A 24,139-nucleotide genomic window follows, 5' to 3' on the forward strand; every position below is an offset into this window, starting at 1 on the left:
ACGAAAGTTCAAGTTTTTTTTCCTCGACGATTGTCAAAGTAGATGATATCATTAAAAGCAATGAGTTTGAGATTCTCTTTTTTTGGGTGAGGGATGTTTTTCTAAATTATATAAAGCGGAAGTGACCCGCGTGGAATGCTGAAATAGTCACACTCTGATTGATCCTAGTGAGCCATGTTTATGTAGAAGCGTATAAATTGTTAGGTAAACCATGAAGATCGATGGTCATTTTGCCTGCTTTTGCGGTAGTTTCTTATTACTTCAGGTAAACGCGACTTGAGAATTATAATGAGCGAAAATACTAATGCGCGAACAAAATACAGGCCTTTGGGATTTAATTTTGGTCTACTCTTAAATAAATACGTTTCTTTCAATTTAGAGACGACTTCCTAATTATAGACATCGAAGCGTATATACAATTTTATGTATTTTTCCTACCACCCCTATTATGTAATTTTGGATTTTACTCGTTCGTCGTTAATTTTCTCATCCTTATTGTGATGTTTAACCGTGGTAGTTGAAATTTAAAAAATATGTTACTGGACAATTAAAATTGGTAATTTTTGCATTATTTTCGGTTCTTGTCTACAAGTCAATAAAATTGGAAACTATATATTCATTTTCCTAATGTTAAACATGTTCCTTTATTTGAAAGACTATATATAAAACTGTAAGGGAGTTTCTGATTAGAATTTTATAAAAAATGATCTTCGCTGACAGGACAATTGATTATCACGGGAAATTGTTTAGCACTTTAAAAAGTGATAAATCATTTTGAAATTATCTTATTTGCTGTCAGACGAAAATTTTCACTTTCAGACCTTCACGCCTGCTACTCTCTAAGGAACATTGCCTTTCCCTTTCGGTATGCTCATAATTTTCCGTAACACCATCTTTTCTCCCTGTAATTATAAAAATGTTTACAATCGTAATAGAAACATTCATTACATAATTATATTACAAAACTAATTGTTTTGCCGAATGAATCAAAATAAATCCACTCCACTGCTGAATTAAAAAAAAAACAGTACTTTAATTAAAATTAGTAATAATTAACAAAATTTAGTACTGGACATGTCCTACTTTTACGCTAACATGATTTTGACTGACTTTTGGCAAACACAATCAGACAATGAAACCGTTTTCAAAGTCGACGTAATTGTTTGTTTAGAAGTATTAGACGATGGATCAATACATGTGACTATTTCTTTGTGTATATAATTTACAAATAATGACAATATTGTAACAGGTATAATGACGATTAGAATGAAAATTGTTCCCCCTGTAATTGTGTCCCGTTTACGAATGATTCTCTTATTTGCAATTGTGAGCGCCTCTATTGATTTCTACTTCCTCCGTAATGGGGCGTGAGAACGGAACGTGATCTCTGCGAATGGATCTTTTGCAAATAAACCGTGACATTGTTAAATATTTCTCGTGAATTGTCCCATTATTTCACTACACAAACACTGAAAATCAATTGGGAATATCATGATGCCGATTACGTCAACTAGTACCACGGCAACGGTGTTCATCGCAATTCTCTCAAGCGATGATCGAAACACGATACAAACAATAAGATATTTTATTTAGGAATAGAAAGCATGTTCCAATTTTCCAATACAAAAAATACCCACAACTCTGATTGTAGTCTATTTACTGTCAATATCGTGTCCAGTCGCACCATTATCGAATCAAGATTTGTTTATATACAGAATATTATTTCACGAAATGTGAGAACATTGCAAAGCGAAAAACGATACTTACTGTCTTTATACAGAAAAAGAGAAACAAATGGAGAGGAAAAATAAGGTGCTCTCTAGATTCCAATCTGTGGTTAAAACCAACTTTTTCTGACAAAGAAAAATCTATCAAAAAATGAAGATGCTCATACTCGGAAATTATTGAATATCTGTGAGCTAAAAAGAATGATTTGTCGATGTCAAAAACTAAAAATTGAAGCGGCGTCCTCTTTTAATCTCACTTATTATAATCTAAAAGCGGTAATTTATTATATAAAAATTAGAGTGAGAGACATTCGATGAAAAGATTATTGTCGCTCTTATAATTTACGGACACAGTTAAAGCGAAACAAACCAATCTTGTCTTTTACCGTCACAAGTTTCTTATTTTTCTAATTATTTTTTGCGGTAAAGACTTTTATAAATATCATGATTATTAACAGTAAAAAAAAAGGAAAGAATTGTCATAAAATAAAAAAGGTGATAATTAGAAAAATAAAGAACTAATCTATCCGGTTCTTATATTTTTCTCGTTAAAAACATTCGATCGACATCATTAAACCGTTACTATTCACCGACTTTCTTCTTATACTATGTCCTTTTGATATTATCACGTTCTAATTATTCGCGATAAAATAAATAAATTGATGATGGAATTTTTCATTCAAACTTTTTTTTACAAGTTTAATTTTCAAGTTTTAAATTCTTTCCACCTGTGGTAAAATTCTTATTTTTGTGAATAAAATTCAGTTGTCTTGCATTGAAGAATGTAAGACTAAACATGACAGGAAAAATTATGTTGTTTTAAATTAACTCAGCGTGACATGAGGAAAGGAATATTTAGGTGAATTTTTACGTATGTGAGCCACTGACCTGTTTCCTCTTTTCTTAACATTACACTCAACAATGTGAGTATGAAGAAAAATTGTCTCATCATGTGGGATTGTCCCAATACATACACAGCTGGATTTATTTTTGGAAAACAAAAAAAAACAATAGACTCTTGTTGAAAAGTTGTTTGTTAAAGAGTATAATTATAATTAATATTAAATCATTTATATTTCAAGTATTATAAAATTCAATTCATGCATAAATTAGCGTTAACGGTCAATAAAATGTAAGCGGCGTGAAACTGTCGGTTGTTTCTTTGAACGGTATTGTTCCCATAAAGTTATATGTACGACCGTGATAGTGCACTTTCGTGAAAAAGCACTCTCGTTATTTATCTCATCACACTTCGACGTTGAATGTTCTTGGTTCAAATTTAATATTATGCAAATTTCATTTGCACATTTTATTTGCATAATAAATAAAGTAAATAAAATTGTCTGCAAATCGCGTGAAAATATTAGTTGGTTTTCCCTTTTTTGGATATAATATTAGATAAAAGATTGAAATGTAGAGGTGAAATTACTTGAAATGAGATTTGTCGAATAAAAATATTTTCTTCTTTTTCGTTTAAGAAATATTTATTTCCGCATATTTCTGTATGGACATTAGTGGTGTATGGGACTTGTAGGTGCAACAAGTATTCGCAGAAGTATCTGTAGGTTCACGATCATCATGCAAGGCAGAGATAAGCAGCACGTGTAGGAAGTAGTTGTGCAGAAAGAAGCATTAATTTGAAATAGGAAGAAGTCCTCGTTGCGACATCATGAGAGATTACAGGAACATGCAAAAGGACTACTGTCTCTACCCACATAATGGCGGGTCCCTTCTGACTCCTAACAACGAAATTACAGGGTCTAATAAGTCAGTATGTAGCAGATCAGAAGAGAGGGTGCAACAAATATTTTACTGATTGTTTGTTAATGAAAATATTAACAACAGTTGAGGAGTAGTAAACTTCTAGGCTTCTCAGGTGAAAACAGGTAGAAATCCGAGCTATGTAGAATTTTTTCGATGACAAAGCAATTATGATGTCTTGGTCAATGTATGGATATTAAAATCCTGGCTAGTGGCTTCGGATTTAACCATAGGCTATTCCGATGAGTTTGTCCCCTGGACGATGAAGTTTGTATGCGTACCTGCGGCCGCACTTTAATCCCAATGCTGGTGCTATTCTTGGATGATTATGCAGGAAGCTGGATGAGCACTCGATCTGATTATCCCGGATAGAATGGACACTTTATCGATAATACTTGTGAAGGCACCCATCGGTGCCCATCGGTAGCATCAAGTGAGGTATACATCATCTCTAATTCACCTCAAGATTGCAAAAGTGAAATTAACCGACGGGAAACGGGACAAGAGGTGTAATCGCAAATTTCCTCTTCCTGCTGCCTCTTCTCTATCTAATATATGTAATTTTAAGCAGATCCTCTTTGACAGACTACTCTCATTTCATGCAGCATCATCATAAAACTTTTCGTCCTAATGAAGCTGCTTTTCATTCTCAATTACATATTAAATGATTACGTTTCTGTTTGCTCTTTGCTCTCTTTCCATTGCAATCAATTTATACTCAAAATTATTTCGTATATTCACTTTTTATGAACTGTTCATCTCATGGTTCTCTTCTTATTGCTAAAGAATAATAATTCGAATTTATTCATTTTTATTTTATTAAAACATTTTAGCATTTAAATGTGAAAGAAAGAAGTTTTACAGCTATTTTAAAAGGTGTTTTTGTTTATAGAAAAAAAAATGAGTAAATAATGTAAAGTATAGCCATAACAATCTAACATCGCGTGTGACATGAAAATGAGATCGTTTTTATTGCTGTATAACACTTGTCTATAAAGTTTACGATAGTAGTATAATTTTGTAGCTAAAGGTGTTTTTAAGATCTTTACCATAAACTTGTAACCATATTTCAATAAATAAACAGTCAACCCATAACAGTTCTTGTGCGAATAAAGAAAATCTCTATCTTGAAAAACAATCGAAATAATTTTGCCGTATTTAATTTGCAATTCTTTTTTTCTAATTATGCTAAAAAAAAAATTCATGCTTTTTTCAAAACAGCTTTAAAAATTCTTTCGAATTTAGTTTCTTTTCAAAATTTTTGGTTATTTTATGATTAGAATCTGTTTTGAAAAAAAAAAAAAATTGAAATAACAGAATAAAATTCCATTTCAATGAGAAGTAGGTTTGTGTGAATTTAAACCGCTATATACTGACAAGAGTGAAAATTATTTTTTACGATGCAATAATTTTTTATCGTCTTTTAAAATCGAAAATTGTATTTCATAAAGTACAAAATATATCAATGGGAAAAATTGTAATCGATCACTTTTATTATTTTAGCATTAAAAATTAATTTAGAATTTAGTTTGGAATTTTAATGGTTCGAAAAATTTCTGAAGGGCACTAATTCCATGACGATATTTTTAAATGTCACCTTCAATAATTGATTTTTGCGAATCTAAATTAAGTTACCGTTCTTGATTGGATACTCTGGAGATGGTATATTTTTTTTAAAAAAAATATCATGTACTTAAAAAATTTAAAAAACTTTGACACTCAAGATACTGGAGAGTTTGAAATTAAAAGAAGCAAAACATGTGAAAAGGGAAAAGACGACAGTTGAGTGCAAAAAGAAACGTGGAGAGGAAGAATGAGAGAGCGAATAAAAGAGAAATGAAGGAGACTGCCCGATTTGAAGTGACAATGCTTTTGCGCCAGAAGGAAAAAAGAAAAGAGACTTCCATCTCGAAATAAAACTCTCGGAATAACGGAACAAGCGAGACAGGTCTCGCGAAGATTCGAATCTAGATGAAGAATGCCAAGCGAGCCATTACTATCTGATTATCAACTTGTTGCTCGCTATAAACTTGTGTAAACAAGTTAACAATTCTTTTTTTCCCCTCATTTTTAATGAAACGCAAATTACTTAATGACTGATTAATATTTTCTTCAGGATTCACAACCTTCTTAAATTGGAGCATCAAGATTTCGTTCAAGTTCCTTTTTCATATTTTTTTCTCCACACTGAAGAAAAATATGTCTCTATAGTTATTATAAATATAGGTAAAATCAGTAAATATGCAAAGCCAAAGGAAATTTCCACTTTTCCATCTTTATAAATATTTTTCTTTATAATGTTCCCTCAAATTTCTATTTTAATCCTCAAGAAGAACCCTCTTAATTTCATCAATCGACATGGATACTATTACATGGAGATGGCAATGTGCGAGCAATTATTTTAACAAAATATTTATAAATCGCACGAAGATATTTCCCTGAATGCTCAAGGAAGTCATTTAAAGAGAACGGGAAATATTTTATCAAATAAATCAAATATTTTATTAAACCCATCAATACTCTGAAGGCTTTAATCTGTAAAATTATTTTTCAAATATAGATAAATCCTAATCTCTAAAAAATTACATATATTAAATAAGTATGCTCATTATTTACTTAAGGATCAGAAAAAATATATTTATAGAAAATATTTCCTACACCTTATAGTGTTTTGGAAAAAAAAATTTTTTAAAAATTTCCTAGAACGTAGAGTATTCAACTACTGACACACTTCCCAAGTAGCAACCTGAATCTTATATTTTACTGTGCTAAAGTAATTCACAGAAGGTATTATGAAAAAATTACTTCTTAAGTCACAAGTTATTTTTTCGCATGGTAAAATTAAGACACAGTTATAGCAAAATTTTTTTGCTTTTGAATAATTGAAAAACTGAACTTGAAGATTTAAGTCACATCAATATTCAGGGTAAATGAAAAATGGGTTATAAATTTACGGCAAGAATTTATTTTGTTATTATCTTGAAGGACTATTTAATTTCCATAATTTTAGTATGGAAAAGTTTTTTAGATAAAAATTGGCTAAACTTCCGAAAAGTGTGAATTTTAAGAAATAAACAGCCCTACTGTTCGAAATTGAAAATAATTGTTTGGATTATAAAGTAACAATTAAAGATGTTGAAGAAAATTCGAAGAAATTCTGTTTAGTCATTTAGAAAAGAGGAAGTAATTTTGTGTGATATTAGCACGATTATTGTGTTTAACAAACGCTGATCAATCAACAATAAGGGGGAGAATTTACTGTAATAGAGACGTTGAAGGCGAAACCACAGTGTGGTAAACATCCTTTATTAGTCGGACAAGAACAAACGTATATCGGGTCTTGATTGACTATTACCAATATTAATTCCACCTACACTTGTATTCACATTGTCTTTATACTTATACAGCTATTGAAAGTGCACACATTAATTCTATTTTAATTAGTTCTTTCTTTTTACTTCTCTTTTGAGAATTATTCTTCTTAATATGATGTCTGGAAATCAGGGAAATACAAAATTAAATTTTTGTGGCAACCCTATAATTATTATTTCCCCATTAATACAATTGTATCTTTAAGTTAAGCAATGATGTTTTATAATTTTTTTTGAACAAAAACAATTTTCTTTTTTGTTTCAGGTGAGTACATCATTATTTCTTCTATTTCTGGGATAGAAAATCAACGCAAAGAAGTACAGTATATAGTTAAGTATAAAAGTCCCTGTATAAACGCTTCTTATAAATGAGATGACAACAATTTTCTATTGTCAAAGATGCAGCAGATAGAAAATGATTAGATAATACTTAATGAAGAATTAATAAATATTGAATAATAGAGAACTTGAAAAATGTTTTTCAAATCATAATAAAAATTCCCAGCTAGTGTTGACACAATAGGAATTCGAGAATTGTGTTTAAAAGACAAAAACTTTGGGAATAGGTTAGAAAAATAATGGCATGAAAATGATTTTATTAGTTTGACACGCGATCGTAGATAGATTTCAATAGAAAGGGTGAGACCATAGGCTTCGTGAATGGCGTGTAATCTTTTTAACGATACTAATAACACCGGAAGTATAATTTAACCGGAGCATTAATGTTTTCATTTTAATGCGTAAACAGAGTGCCGACCTAATTTGATTTAATGGGTATGCACTTTGGTTCTAGAACGGACGTTAGATTTCTACATATAGAGTTATTTTTATAAGAAAAAGAGGGTAAAAAAAGAAATGAAAGAACCTTAACAAAAATAATCGGAATATTCATGAGAGGATTATGAAGGTGTTGACTTATGAATGAGTCGTGAATTCATTAGCTTTTGATTTACGTTTTACAAATCACGAACACTCGTTTAGAAAAAGAGAAAAAAAACTTTCTTTCATATGTTTACCAGTTTACAATCTATAGTCTCTTTTCTCATCTGCTAATTTTTGTTCGTATTTTCTGTAAAAACTGTTTTTTTTTCTATTTCTTCATTATGCTTTTATTTACACTACTTGATTCAAACGTGTCGTTGTGATAAACATTTTTTGATAAAAGAATGATAATAAATTTTCGAGTTGAAAGAAGGACAACTGTTTTCTTTCTCTTTTTCTTCTCGTACTCGAAAGGAATGTTGGAAATAAACCCATTCTTCAGAATACCGCTGTGAGGATGTATTTAACTTTGTCTTTGGTTATATGCTTTCTTACGGGGTCTTTGCTCGACATTTGACATTGGTTTCGCCATTCTGAATTCTCACGAAATCACTTCAGAAACTGTTATTCGAAAAAAAAGAGAAAAAAAAAATCGAAATCCTAATTAAAGGAACTTTTTTTTTATGTTTTCGAATAATATAAAAATTTTGTTTGGAGAATAAAATTTTATTCCAAAGTATGTTGGCTATATAAGAATTTTTGACAAGATTTACAACTGGCAATAGACTTCTTCCATGCTTTTTCGATCGTATAAATTGATTTACAGCTCCACAAAGATTAGTCGATGATCTCTATAATCTGTTATATAGATTCTCTTTATTCTCGAAACTCGAACTTTAATAATTTATAATGACGCAAAGAAAAGCTTTTAACAATTTTAAGCACTAGATAATGGAAGATCTTTAAATTGATGTTTAAATTGGTACAAAAAAGTTGTACATTATAATAGGTCAGGACAATCAGTCGGAGAAAAAGTGAAAATTTTATCTGAAAATCGGGAAAGAAGAAACTTAAATTTTAGTGGCGAACCTGACAATACAGAGCAGGCCAAAAATAGAATCACCATGAAAGGGATGTTGTTAGTTGGGAAATTATTATATCTCTCTCTCTCTCTCTCTTAGATGAATCTATCGTGACTACTGTACGTGACACCTTTTTCATGAATCCCATTATCTTGACCTGATATAGGAAGGCTATATTACCCTTTCGTGTAAAAATACTAACGCTGAACGACTCGGAGAGAAAAAGCTTTGATTACAAGCCAGAAACCCTTCACTAGTCATTTACACCATGAGGCTTCCATGCCAACGAATCACAGGAGTGTGAAGAAACATTATAAACAAGAAGCATCTATATAATTGGGCATTAAAGCGGCTTCTCACTATCTTGATATGCTTGGTAGAAAATGTTTCCTTTCCAAATGGAATGAGGGAAAAAAGAGAAAGATCAGAGGCCAATATACCATCAAAATGTTATTACACACACACATTTATTCCGCAGGGAATAAATGATCCAAAATTAGATCTCATTTTCTGTATTAAGTTATATATACATCAGGAATGCGTATTTTTCTGTGAAATTCGAGAAAATCTTACAATGTTTGAGTATACAAACTAGTAGAGGAAGAAACAATTATTTACGGTAATAATTAAAACATTCAGTATTAGGACTTTGTTATAAAACATTTAGATCTATAATTTGTAGAGACTTTCATAGTTGAACGTCTGTGATGCTAGAAAATTTTTTGATACTTTTGGAAAATCTGCTTAGAACCATGGCACTCGAATTTTATGGCATACAGAAAAGTTATTAATAGAAGAAATATTTGTCGAGTTGTTCCAGTCAGATCTAGAATTAAAAAAAAAACATTGTGGTTGGTAATTACGTCAGTCTTAGAGCCTTGGTGACCTACTACCAGCGCAGACCCACTAAAATCCGTAACTCTTTAGAATTCGTTGAAAAGTTTTTGTAACCATTTCTTGATATTCTTCAGAATGATTTATTTTCCTACAATAAATATCTGGATGTGTGGTGGCATTCCAATTTCGCAGACATTAATTATCCTTTCGGACTTTCTTTACTGATTTGTCTTCTATAGATGTTAACCGCACTCTGACTACCTATAGGAACTCTATACGTGAACCGCAACACCAACAGTGTGAAACAACGGTATTGTGGTACATTCACTAATTAATCCCACTTTCTGTATTAATTCCCCAAATCCCTAGTTGAAACTTTACCTTTTTTAAAACTAAATTATTCTCACCTGATTAACCTTTTCTGATTGTGAATTTTTAATTTTTAGACATGATAATATCGGTAGGAAAAAATTTGTAATCCTTTTTCATCGAACATCTCTCCGATGATGGGAATTTATGAACTGACAAAAAGTAAAAGCGCGGGAAAGTAAAAGGAGGAAAAAAAGCGGCAAACTAATGCCATATGTCGTATTCCTAAATCGGTCAATGTTGTCCCATCAATAAACAATTTAAGGAAAAAAAAAGTCCGATAGTCTTTAATCGTTAGATTTTCACTCTGAGCAATTTCTCTTTGGCTTGTTTGTGCCCATTCGAGGGCCACTTTAGAACTTACGACGCAAAAAGTGCTTATTCGGTATATGATGGGACGCACGTGCCTCATAGCATACACATTGAAACGTGTCGAGGGAAAAGACAGGTTGACAAAGAAGACGAGGAGGTAAAGACTGATCATTAAGAACTGAAAATCGTTAATAATTCTCCTAGTCATTAGACTTGGGAGGAAAGTACTTTTGTTGCAATACTCCTTGTGCGCGAGAGCAAGATCAAGGTGAAATGAGATAAGGTTTCGTATAATGTTCCAACGTATAAAGATACGTGTGTACTTTCATTCCACGTACAGCGGTTTTCACACTAAAGTGCCCACCACCTTCAACTTCCCCCTATTTATCTCTGCCAATCAATCTCGCTTCACTTATTCCAACACGCTTTTCGTTTTTCAACTGTTTCCCTTCTTCGGCATAGTCTCCCTGCATATTTATTATTTCAAATAATTATTCAGCGGCGCATTCCACGATTTTATGTCTTCCTCAGTTTCTCTCTTTGCTCTAGAAATTTTTTTTTTTAATCTTTCTTTCCTGCTTATTCCCTTTGCTCAGGTATTTTTTTTAACTTCCTCTTTCATTCTTTTGTCTCCATTTTTGTCTTTGCAGAAAACTCATTTCTCGCTGATTTCAATTGCATTTCTTTTGTATGGTGCAGTAAAATTTTTACAATATTTATAAAATGTTACATAATATCAAAAATTAAAAGCTAAGATGTTCACTTAAAAAGCTAAAGCTTTTTAGGTGTACATCTTAGCTTTTAATTTTGGAAGAAGCTTTACAAGATTGTGTAAAATACCCACCATGTTCCCTTAACCACTCGACATCGTACACTTGGAAAAATTGGTGACTTTAATTTCCAAACAACTCTTCAGAATTTAAAGAATTCTACAGCAACTTTCAAACGTGTTTTTGCCCCAATTGGAATACGTGCTTGAAGATTTTTTAATTTTACCAAAAAAAAAAGAGACTTATATACCTAAATGTTGTGGGGAGGGAAAAAAATAGCTTCTGCATAGAGCTCTTCTTTCTCTCCACCGTCTGTTATTTTCGTATCTTGAATTTTTTTTAGGGCCATTGTCTGTTTCATGGAACAGGCCGTGCTCCGTATAGTTTTAACTAAAATTACAATATTTAACTCAACAGAAGGCTCGACCGATCTATTTATCTCCACATCTATAGTGGAGTGTTGTTCCGAGCAGCAATATATATGAAACTGTTCTTTTTGGTGGCATAAATGTTTAAAGAAAATGGGTTTCTTACTCTTCGGTTTTACTTGAGAGAAAGAGACAGAGAGAGAAAGAGAGACGGAGAGACGAGATGGTTGTTAAAATCCTATCTGGTGATTTTAGTTGATTTTACGAGCGGCTACTGGTCGAAGCCTCTGGTGTGGATTGACCTTCAATCCACAAACCGTGTCAACAGGATTACAAATAGGAAAAGTGCTTCTGCTTGGTCGTTTTACTTGAGGAATCGGCATTTCTCTGAACGGGTTCGTTTATTCGCGCATGTATAGCCGCCAACATGTATTATTTACCAGTTTTGTGAAGATGCATGTCTGCATCGGCGCACACACCAAGGATACCGACTTCAATTTGCCATTACAATCCCACAAAGCTTATATATATATATACCGTATACATTTCATAACGTGCAATTTACCATTAAAATTATTTTCTCGATTATTAGTTTTAACTCTTATATTGCTTATCGCTGGAGAGACCGCAACTTCTCTGCGGGCAATCAATATAGAATTTATGGAATTGATTTTGAATTCAGCAATAATAGGAAATTGCCACTGGTCATTTATTGTGATTCCCGAGTGGGAAGGATAGTTTTTTTTTGGATTATAATAAATTTTAATAAATTCTAAGGTCATCAACTTGATTAACAATTTGTTTTCATAAGTCTTCCTAGGTCTGAGCTATTTTTCTTCTCACAATTCGCTGGAAAAGAATTATTCTACAATCAGAGTCCACAAAGAATAGTCTGATAAACGTTTGCTGAATAATGTCTGCTATAGATTTTCAGTGGAAAAAGGCCTATTGAGCGATATTTCACTCCGATCATGATCATTAGCAGAATCGTGGTTTCATTTAGCGAGATGATTCACCTATCCTAGTAGGTGGTCTCATTCCGCATCGACTAGATTCCTCTGCGGCAGACATTTACGAGGCTAGAACAACTTTCCCAAATGGGCTCAACTCCTATAGTAATCCAGCGAGGTTTATACATAGGGTTTAAGACGATTACCAGTTCGAAGTAAACGAGTGAATGAAAGGAGTCAGTGAATTAGATAATTTCACCTTCCAATATGTAATATTCACTGGTACGTTGAACACGTTCCCTGGCCACGTATTGAATTTGCATTAATGATAAAATCCGCAAACGAGCTAAAAAAAAATATATATATATATATAATCCAGTCCATTGCAAATTGCCGGCTTGCAAAGTGGAACGTAGGCGTCACATTGTCGCTCCAGGCTTCTTGAATCTACTCGAGACTTTTCAATTATATGGAATTTCTTCCTCTGCTTCTTTTAAGTATAGAAGGTAGGACAAGTTTTCGTGATAAAAGCGATAATAAAAGTAGATGTAATCTTGAAACATGCACGTGCAAATGGAACCATTGGTTCGCTCAACAGTCACTATTATAATGACTTGTTAAATGATTGCTACAACCAATTATGTATCAGTAATGTGCTATTTCAAACTATTTTTCGAATCTTACTTTTATTAACTCTCGACATTATTTGCATGGAAATTGCTTCACTTTGTAAGGCAGGCTGTTTTGATAGAATGACATTATTATGGTATACGGATTTACATGTTGCGGCTTTTGTTCTAATTAGTTGAAACTGTCGTTTTGAACACGGAAGGAGTTTATAGTAATGACTATATAGACGACTAAGATGTTCATTGTGACTAAAGATCGAGCATTAATTCAAATCATTTAAATATTCACTGGCGGCAAATTTATCGAGAATTGCATAATTGTAAAAATCGAAATTCTTTACAGCTCAGATGTTCACCTAAAAAGCCTTGTGTTCAATAAAAAAACATGTTCTTTTTTTGCAACATGAATTTTGTGGGAATTTATTGAATATAGCTCATTGTCAGACGTTCATCTGAAAAGTTTTTGTAAAAAAAAAGATCTTCAAATTTTAAATAATCTTGAATTAATTTTGTAACTTTTCGTATAATTGATTAGTTTCTGAATAAGAATAAAAATGAATGCGAGAAAGAAATTCTTGTAACGAGCTCATTGTATGTGAAATAAGAGACACATAAATTTTGTTAGCTGTGCAATTATTACGATCACAATTCCCATGGGCAATTTCCCATTTCTGTATTTCTTGTTTTATTGTCAAAAGAAAGAGAGAGAGAGAGAGAGAGAGAGAAGGAGAGACTGATTCCTATTTTGCACGTGATGATGCGTAAGTTTTACTAAGAGCACGTGGCGCTCGCTACTTTCCAGCACGACCTATATACAATAATTTTTCTTATAATTTGCTGTGTTCCGCTCTTCCCCTCTCACCCTGTAAGTGAATCTAGGTCCCTTTCTACTCTGGTGCATCATCTCTTCCGCCTCACTTTTCTTACGCCTTATTCATAGTTATGCAATGAGTTCATCGATCGAACTTTTACACTACACGAATTTGTCTTCTATTCCTTTGTTTTGTTTCTTTCTCCCATTTTTGACTACTGTTTTACATTTAACAATAGTTTTCGTTTCTGAAAATTTTTTCCGAGGGAATAAATTTATTGTCCTCAGTCGACGTCCTTGCACTTGAAAATATATATATGCACACATATAAGAGAAGGGAGAACAGGAAGCTCTCTCGGTAATGTCGTGACCGAGATTTTAAAGTTCGTGGTCATGGCATTCAAATCAGATGGTGAAAAACGTGCTTACAATTTATTGTTACTTTTCAAATGAGATTTGCCAGGACGAGAACATTAATTTTACTTGAAACGAGCTCACTTTCGCCACATGAAGTGATTTGTTATATCAGTTTTAAGGTTTTATTCAAAACGCTGCATGTTTCACGTTCTTAGTTCACGGAATTCCTTTACTCATTCTGAAGAGAGTTTCAAATAGAGAGAAGAAAATAAATTCTCATAGGTCATAAATTCAATAACATTAATAAATTTAAAATCTACCGGGAAAGTAATAAGTTTTTCTGATAATTATATTATTGATACTGCTTATTTCTTGTACTCTATACAATAAAGGATATAAAAAAGTGTCTGAAATTTCTTGTTTGCTTCTTGGTATTGACGTTCTTTGAAGTAATAACTATAAGTCTGGGAATGAAATTATTATTATGACAAATTGACTGTAATAATAAATATCGCCTCTTCGATATATACAGGGAGGGAAAACTTCTCAAGTTGTCCGCCCTAAAAATTTCTATCTCTGATTATCATTTTATTAATATCCGTCTTTAATGAAAATGGATTGTGAAGATGGAACTGCATTATCAAAATGGGGGTTCAATTAATTTCTTTCCGGCGAAGATGTTGCCTATGCAGTACCTCGTTTTGCTAGTTGCCAAGTCAGTAAGGCGGAACATCCCGCCTCAACTAATCTCAAGAGCGTGAAAATCATTTATCAAAGTTAATAAGTAAACGGTCCATTTTGCACAGTGTTATTCATTTGTAAAATTTATTTTTTTCTTATTCGACTGATTTTACGCTTTTTTGCTTAATGTGTACAATGGAAAAGTTTGCAGTTCACCAAATGGGAAATTATTGAGGATTACAATGATGACTATATATACCTGGAAATCATTGTCAAGTGCACATAGGCAAAAATTTGCAGCATCTGCTAATAAGTTTCTTGATGGAGCATAAGGGAAGTCTCTATTTCTCAAGAGAATCTCTCCAGGTGAACGTCTGAGCTTATACAAAATTATTTCCGAAATTTCGCTACCAGAAACTTATGTCTCTTTTCTTAAGTTCTTTTTTTTTTTTTTGAGAAATCGGTAACTTGTAAAGAATTAATTCATAAAACAGTTCGACACGATCTGAAAAATTTTGATTTGAGACTTTCCCTAAATACCAACGTTCTTTCTTCTAAATGTCGATCTATTCCTGTGGTGTTCAATTTTCTTATACCCTTTTTTTATTCCAACCGGTATGAAATTGGAATTTCGCGAAAGAAGGTGATCGGTGATTAAGATCAACTTGTATATAAGAGGATCGTGACAACCTTATTTCAAAGGGAGATGGCTGAAAGGCATCGTGTATATAAAGCAAGAAGAAAATCAAAAACAAAAAAAAAGATTGTTGTATAAGTAGTAAACTTTCTTGGAAGTGTACTTACCTCGCTAGCGCTGGTGTAATTGGTGGTCAGTTTGATTTGCGGTCGAATTTTTCCAGGTGATTCACGGGTTTCTTTCGCGGAAGTAGGTGGCGTGACGGTTGCTTCCTTAACAGAGATTGGTTTTTTCGTGGCCGTTGTGGCACTCGTCGATGCCGAAGTTTTTACTCTAGCTTCAGTTGAAACATTACTCATAATCGCTGTCGTGGTTGACGTTCCCGTATTAGTTGATATTAGCGTTGTCTGTTTCGCCCTCACTGGAACTCTGCTCGTCGATTGCGACGGTGGCAGTGCCAAACATCCACATATCGTTATTAAAAATCCTATCAGCCGAATAAGCTTCATCGCTGTTTTAAGTACCGCCGTTAATTACGTTTTTTAATTCAAGTCTCTAGTCCCTCACCATTCGTGATCGATTTTCTGCAACAGAATAATTTATCCTTCATAACACAAGTTTTTAGGTTGATCTGGGGAATTATCATTATAACATGTTTTTACTATTAAACCAAACGATGTAAACCGCAAGTTAGTATCTGAAATTGTGAAATTAATTTCCCCCCTCAACATGACTTCATGACAACAATATCATTAGAAAGATATAAAAAATGGTAGGTAAATGGTAGTATGGTAAAAAAGTCTCGTTTTGTTGAATTTGAGATAAAGGGGATGAGGATTGTAATTATATATAATTTTCTTGTTCTGACTAATAAACGCCGTGCACATCAATAATTTTTCCGCTAATGATGAAAATTATTTTTGTTCTCAACTTCCTTCATTAACGCACTAGCGAAAAGTTTAAAGTTATCGTTACTTTCTTCCCCGCTCGTAAATCACTTCCAATCATATTGTTTAGGATACATAAATATCATTTCGAGATTAAATGGCAGGTGTTCCCAAGCTATTCCTATTGTGAGTAAAATGATGAAGTACTTTTCGTTCAGTAGAAAGAATCCCGGAAGATGCCATCATTTCTTAATTTCTTTATAAACATTATAGTAATTATTTGACGCTTCTTAGGTGAACTTCTGAGCTCTACAGTTTTTTTTTTATATTTGCAATTACTTTGCGATCCAAAAATTTTACTTGAATCCTTAGGTTAGAATTTTTATTGTGAGTAAAGGGTTTAGACTTTCGGTTCCTTTCGGTTCCCTTTAGACTTTGGGAAACTAACTTTCTGAAGTAAGTTTAGTTTTCGGAAAAGAAAACTAGTTTTTAAAATGCGCGTATACAAAGGATGACCCAATTGATGTTTGAAAAAATTTTAAGTATAGACATATTTCTAACAGTGCATAATCTGATGGTTCGATGCACTTGTATTAAACCGTTGTATTGCATCATCGTATGCATGATAATTTTATACCACGTGACCTTATTCGATGATTTTTATTCGCGCCTATATGACTTTTATATATACTTTGAAGTAGATGCTCTACTTTTGCTTCTCTCTCTCTCTCTCTCCATCTATTGCTCTTTTTGACGGTATGTCATGACTGCAGGCACGCGCGATGCATGGCAAAAACGCATATTATTAGAGCACCAATCTCGAAGCACCGTTAAATTTATCGATTCGTTGCAAATGTTTCCAGATCAAGAACCACCAAACGATGCCGATTCGTATCATTTTGATGATTAGATTGCAATATTATTTTCGGTACGTTTCGTTATTATAGAGCAACATTCGAAAAAGTGGGTCAATTCATTTTATTTGAATCCTACATAAGAGATAGTAATGCCAATAGAAATATAATTAGAATAAAGTTTGTCTTATCGAAAATTAGATAATGACAATGTCACTGGACATTAGATCTATAATTTAGAGGCTTCCTACGTGAACTGATCTAAAGAGATTTTGTTTTCCTTTTTATTAACTTGAAAGTGGCATACCCAGTTATCAGCAGCTATACTTCATTTTGAAAATTAGTTTATAAACTTAAATATTTTAACCAACTAATTGTAAAAATATTTGCAGGGTAAGAATCTCATGTCCACTCTCTCTCCGTGTGTGTAAATATAAATACTTAAATGCGCATCAGTCCTTTTTTTTAAACAGCATCCGTTATCCGGAACTCGTTAATTAAACATTTGCACTCTCTTTCCGGGCTACTTTTCTCAGTTAACGACTTATTGTTTATTTGGAAGATAAGAGGCTATAACGAAATGATTGGCAATACGCACGCAGAGGGGTCTTTAAGTCAATAATAACCAAAGTCAGTGTGCGCTCGAAAGAGTTGGAACAAAATGGGGAAAAAAAACTTGTCTGACAAGCGCTCGCACGTTGCGTGTAAAAGCAGCAGCACGGAAAGTGAATAAAGAACGTATGATAGAAAAAACGAGAATTGCGTGGAAGACCACTTTTACTGTGGAAGTTACGATATAATTTAGTGTACAATTGCAATGTCAATGCTCAAATGCAAAAATTACTTGCTTCTCATCATAATAACATATCCTGACAGAACCGGAAAAAAATACTTTTACCAATGTCTCATAATTGGGGACCTTTTTTAATTCCTTATTGAAATTTATTATATTAAAGAATAAAATATAAATTATGGATGAAACTAATTTATGTACTGCTACAACTAATCTACAAAATCTATTAATTGAAAACTATTTTTAGGTGCGGTGATTTTAAACATTTTGTCTAGAATTTTGAAGAAATGACACTACATCTGCTTTTTAGCAAATTTTCCAGGTGAACATTTGAGCTATATAAAATTTTTATTTCAAAAATTCAAAGTGAAAATCCACGTCAACCTAAATTTAGAACATTTAAAATGGCTAAAGTCATTATGCATTTATAAAATCATAACTCAGGTTAGGAAAAATTATAAATGGTCTGATTCGCTTTAAAATTTACTCTGGAGATTTTGGATCGTAATTTACAGATTTAACGTTCGATTTATAAAATTCAAAATGGTGGATCCAATATGGCTGTCAGAAAGAGAGATATCAACTTCATAAGGAATGGTACTTCCCAAATTTTTTTTAAACTCGTTGTTAGTGAAAAATATTCACTAGAAATTGTTCTTAAAAAGTGTCCGTCCTGACTTAAAGGGGGTTAACAGAGAAAGGTACAGAGAAATAGATAATTACCAAAAACAAAAATTTCGAAGAAATGATTTAATTGGATAATGGATATTAACAAAAAAAAAATGATATGAAAAGATTTTTAATTTTCCAGGCATCCGGTTGGAAAAATGTTTTTGATTGTGATAATGAATCATATTAAGAATTATATTAATTGAGAAAAAAATCTCTTGGATGAGAATAAAAAGTAAATTTTCGAAAGTGTTCTAATTATTAATAGATTGAAAAAAATGTAAGTGTTCTTAATATATTATTGTCTTTGGAGACGTTTTGGTTTTCATTCGGTAAACTTATATATATCAATTCTAAAATCTCTGGTTCGCTTCTCTTCCCACGTAGTTTCTAACTCGCTTGAGCTCTTTCGTATCTCATTGCAGCTTCAATGGAAACGAGAAGAGTAACAGAGCTCCCGGCTTCCTTAACGGTAACATTATTTTTTTCTCTCATTCTCTCTCTCTCTTACAAGTAAAGACCGGACTTCTCTTCACTACTGCCTCATCGTCGGGGTCCATTTTCACTTTGGCGGAAAATTTCGAATGGATTTCCTATGATAACCATGAAATTTGCTTCTTCCGTATTATATTCTGCATTGAATGGTTAACATTATAGGGAAAAAAAGAAATGAAAGAAGGAATGAAAAAAAATTCCATAAAAATTAAACTATATTTTTTAATTTTCCAGTTATCACTTTAATGGCTTAATGCTGCGTTGCCTCCTTTATATATACACTTGAAACGCCGCATGGTAGAGCTCATTAATTCGGTTGGGATTTAACACCTTCAATCTCTTTTTTTTGTTTGTTCTCTTGAACCGTGAAGAATAATATTTATATTTAAAAATTTTTGAATTACTTTTCTTTCAAATTTAACAATTTTTGGTCTAAAGTCAGATTTTAAAAAGTTAAAATATCCGATTCAATGTGGCGAACAATTTTTGTTAGAACTGATTAATTTTGCTTGATATTTATTACCAGAAAGTTTTTGAGGTTTAAAGGAAAATTTAAGGACAGAAAAAGTAGATTTCCAGAAAGAAATAATAAAATTTTAAGAAAAAAAAATAAATAAACATCAGTTATACATAAAGTAACTAAAAATATCTGCCAAAAAAAAGTATAGAGAAATATTTTCTAAGATTGCGTTTGTGGCAATTATTCAAGATTTAGAGTGCAATTGGGAAGTGGTGGCTCTCTACAGCGAGCTCTACAGTTGAGATATGAAATAAATACTGTGATATAGTGTTTGCATAAATTAATAAAGTACGAGGTGGCACAATTTTACCGTTGAGCTTGTGATCTACTGTGGCGGGTAACCGCATTCAATGATGGTTTGCTGGTATAGAACCTTTATCCTGCGGTAAATGCTTTGCGTGCTTTTCAAATTAACATTTATACATTATATATAATATATATTATCATCAAACTTCACACCGCACTCTAATCAACCGAAAATATCAATTTATTGAATTCTTCCGGTATAATTTCTTTATGGAAATAAAATTATAATATCATGAACCAATTTCCTTCAATTTTCAACAATTTTCAATTTTTTTTTAATTTTCTTTAATATTTATACTTCTTGACCTAAAATAACATATATTTCTTTCAATAAAAGAAATTATGGTAGAAATATAAAATATAAAATCATATTTATTATAATTTTACTACTATCAAGAAAATGTTCAATTTTGTGAAACTTTATTAAATTTCAAATGAAATAATATATTTTATAAATTTTTATTAAACTTGAATTAAATTACTTTCATTGTATATAATGAGATATAAAATTTTGATGTGAAAATCTCAAGGCGAGATAAAGATGTTAAATATAATTTCTATTACTACAATTACTCAACCGTATAGATGGAATTATGGCAACTAATTTACATTAAGGAGAGTAATCGTTTTTACTTGCATCGATATAATACAGAAGCCACTCTAAATTCAAGTAATTTAGTGGTTTTTTTTTTATTTTCATTTTTTCTTTCTATCGTTAAATTCTCGTATATTAAGACCTTGTGGTCAATGGTGGTCATCTATGCGGAGATAAAAAGATATAGAGCCACTTGCTTTTATAATCAGTGGCACTTTATTCAATGAGCGAATAAATTCAAAAATAGAAAATTTATTCATTCTTAACAAGTAATTGCATCTAGTTTCATTCGCTTTTTTTTATTTTCTCATTATATTTTCTCCCTTTTCAACTTTACTGCAGAGTCGAAAGAAATTTTAGAGAAGTAAATCAAAAAGGTCGAAATTCACAGGTTAATTGGTGAAGAAGTATATATTTTAATTTAGGTCAAGTTTTGAATTCATTAAATTGAAAGAAAAATGAAAAATCCAAACTCTTGGATTTTGGGAAAAGAAAGCATATAGGGAGATTATTCTAGAAAAAAGTGTGCAATTGGTGATCCATTGTGATGTAAAGGCTATGCATACAAGGAATGCTCCAATTTGGAAAAGGTCCGTTACATTGATCCATCATTCGTTTTGCGAATACGATTTTGCTATACGCGAAAACGATATTAAGCTAGGTATAGTTGAATTACAGTTAGAGCAATAAAAGGGTTCACTGCACCAACCTGATAGTAATGTTGTGAGAACGTGAATAAATTATTTACCGCGCATACATATAAATATACATTTATACCACTACTGAAAATTCGTCTCGCATTTAAATTTATCACGCTAACTTTTAAACTAATAATAATTTATATAAAAGGAGAAAAATTCAAATTCACATGAATTATATTTGATGTCTGGTTGGCAAAAATAGTTGGGATACTACACTTCGTGCTATGAATTCGCATCTTTTATTTTCTCAAGTAAACTCCATTTATTCGTAAAAAACGATTTTTTTTTATTTTTTTATTTACTTAAACATTTGATTCTTGTCCCTGAAATTAGCCTTTGGACTTTTTTACTAATTCTACTTCCTTTTCTATTAATTTTGCCCCAATTTTTTAAGGTTATGTTAGATGCTTCAACTTTTAACGAAAATTAAAAATAGTTATTCTACATTTCGTTTTACTTTTCTAAATTGATTTTAAGAGTAAAGAGGAATTTAAATTTAAAGTAGGTAGGACTAAAAATGTTTAAATAAAAAGTTGAATATCGTCCCACTCCAAGGGAGACAGACGCGACATTTTTGAAGCTACTCTCCAGATGGCGTGACTTACTAAAAGTGTAGTGTAGTGCTATAATTTTTCCATACAACTAAATTGACAATAATTTGAAACGATGACAATCAAACTCAACTAAGGAAGCAATGCTTCGTAAAACGGAAATTCTCGTACACAATATATATAAGAAGCGTGGCATTCAGCGTGACTGAAAGATTACAGTTTTATTTTATTGCGGTATAAGCTGAGACGAAATACTGTTCAACGCCAACCGTGCCGCGCCATTGACTTCTTATATACTATGTATATATATATATATTGAAGAAGTAAATTTACCCTCCCCAAGCAATGCAGTTCTCCACTCATTAGATAATAAGAGGCCTTGGACAACAAGTGCCGCTTTTCATTTATCTCCGCGCATTAGGCTATATCGATGATCTGAGATTCCAATGTCTTTGTTCCTATTCCTATCTTTCCCTTTTCTATATATATAACACAACAAAGGCTCCGCGCAATGAGAGATTCTCCCCTTACTCGACAAAATGGTAAAAGATCGTAACAATTTTCGCCAAGAGATTATTGGTTTCGCGGTGGAAAAAAGAATATTAACTGATTTTCATCCATTTATCTATATCACAAACAGTGAAAAGGGAGGGAAGGCGAGAGCTTTTTGTGAAAAATATTCAAAGAATTATTTCTTGGAAGAATATTTTGTTATTGACTCGAAATGATTTAATCTTTTTTTTCTATTACTATTATTTCTTTTTTTTTTTTTTTTATTTTTGAGGCGTGAAAAATGCGATTCTTACTCTGTGTAATACTTTGCTGTACATAGTGGGATATAGAAAGAGAGTTTCTGAGAAAAGTGAATCCGAGTTTATACTTTTGTTCGACTTTTTAATTTCAAAGGAATAAATGTTTATTGTTTTTTTTTTATTGAAAAAAAGGGTTCAATTTATTTTTTATTACTTATTTAATGAAAGAAAGAGTTAAAGATTTTTAATACTTTGATATTAAAAATATTTGTAATACTCTTTCTTTCATTAAGTTGAAAACTTTTTTTCATTTTTGGCTAAGTTTCTGACAATCAAGTGAACGAATATTTGTTTTTCTTATTTTCTTTATTACTTTTTTTTCCTTTTTGATTTGTTAAAAAAAAAATTCTGCTACAAGAAGTTAATGTTTTAACTAAGTAAATGTTTAAATTACATTGTTTTTAATTTCAGTGTAATTCTTTAAATAATATTTAAACAGAAAAAAATTTCGTTCATTCAAACGTTCAAAACTTCAGTCGCTGTTTTTGCAACAAATAAATAATTTATTAATAGGAATATCAATTATTAATTCCAGGGCTCGAAATAGGTCCGTAAATCCCGTAAAAGTCCGTAACTTTGCTTGCGAAGTCCGTAAAAGTCCGTTTTTTTGAAAAAAGGTCCGTAAAGTACGTAAATTATACGATATAATTTGGATAATTTTAGAGAAATTACAAATCATTGCAGAAATTCAATTATTTTCAAAAGTAATAAAATTCTTCGCAAAAATTCAATTATGTTCAAAAATTTTTAAAAATTCTCATCAAAATTTCAATTATATCTTTAGAAATAATTCAATTATTCTTCTCCGAAATTCAATTATTCAATTATTCGTCAAAAGAATGGAGTTTTTTAAAAATTTATAAATAAAATTCTTTATGAGAATTCAATTTTGAAAATTTGAATTTTTCATATTTTTAACTAACAATTCTGTGGAATTAATTTTTTTGAAAAAGTTTATTTGAATTTTTTTAATATTATTTGAAGTTTTTATTTTCTAATATTTATTTAACTGAAGAATTTACGAATAATTGAAAATTCGTAAAATTGAATATTGTAAAGAAATGAATTGATAATAATTTTATTACTCGGTTATTTTATTATAAAACATGAAGAAATCGAGCACTACCGATCGATATCTTCATGTTTTATAGTTATGAAAAATTGAATTTCTAGTTTTAGTAAAATATTTTCTTATTTGAATAGAAATTTTTACATTTTTGTTATAGTAATTGGTTCGTAATTTTTTGTTTTTAGTCCGTAAAGTCCGTATTTTTAAATACTTTCACTGGTTCAAGTCCTGTAATTATAATTCTATTATTATACTAATTATTACTACGAATATTAATAGCAATATTGTCATTGAATAGAAATGCGAAAAATAAATAAATGTAAATAATTAAACAATATTTATAAATCCATAATTAGTATGTATTTAATTAATTATTGAATTTAATAATAAGTGGGCATTTAATTAATAATTAAATTTAATGAGAAATAATTATAACAGTAATTCCCAGGTGATAGTATTTTTC

General features: G+C 31.3%; 2 protein-coding genes across 3 annotated transcripts in view; one reads left to right on the forward strand and one right to left on the reverse strand.

Annotated features, from left to right (window-relative positions):
- LOC122506195 (elongation factor-like GTPase 1) overlaps positions 1-24,139 on the forward strand; it is a 131,443-nt gene that overhangs the window by 37,544 nt on the left and 69,760 nt on the right. The window lies entirely within an intron of this gene.
- LOC122506196 overlaps positions 1-24,139 on the reverse strand; it is a 57,499-nt gene that overhangs the window by 30,256 nt on the left and 3,104 nt on the right. For both annotated transcript variants that reach the window (XM_043618246.1, XM_043618248.1), the window contains exon 2: positions 15,592-16,008. In XM_043618246.1, the coding sequence (XP_043474181.1) occupies positions 15,592-15,933 (342 nt within the window). In that variant the 5' untranslated portion in view covers positions 15,934-16,008. The remainder of the gene's footprint in view (positions 1-15,591; positions 16,009-24,139) is intronic.

This window comes from Leptopilina heterotoma, unplaced genomic scaffold, assembly GCF_015476425.1.
Source record: "Leptopilina heterotoma isolate Lh14 unplaced genomic scaffold, ASM1547642v1 Lhet_397, whole genome shotgun sequence".
Lineage (NCBI taxonomy): Eukaryota > Metazoa > Arthropoda > Insecta > Hymenoptera > Figitidae > Leptopilina > Leptopilina heterotoma.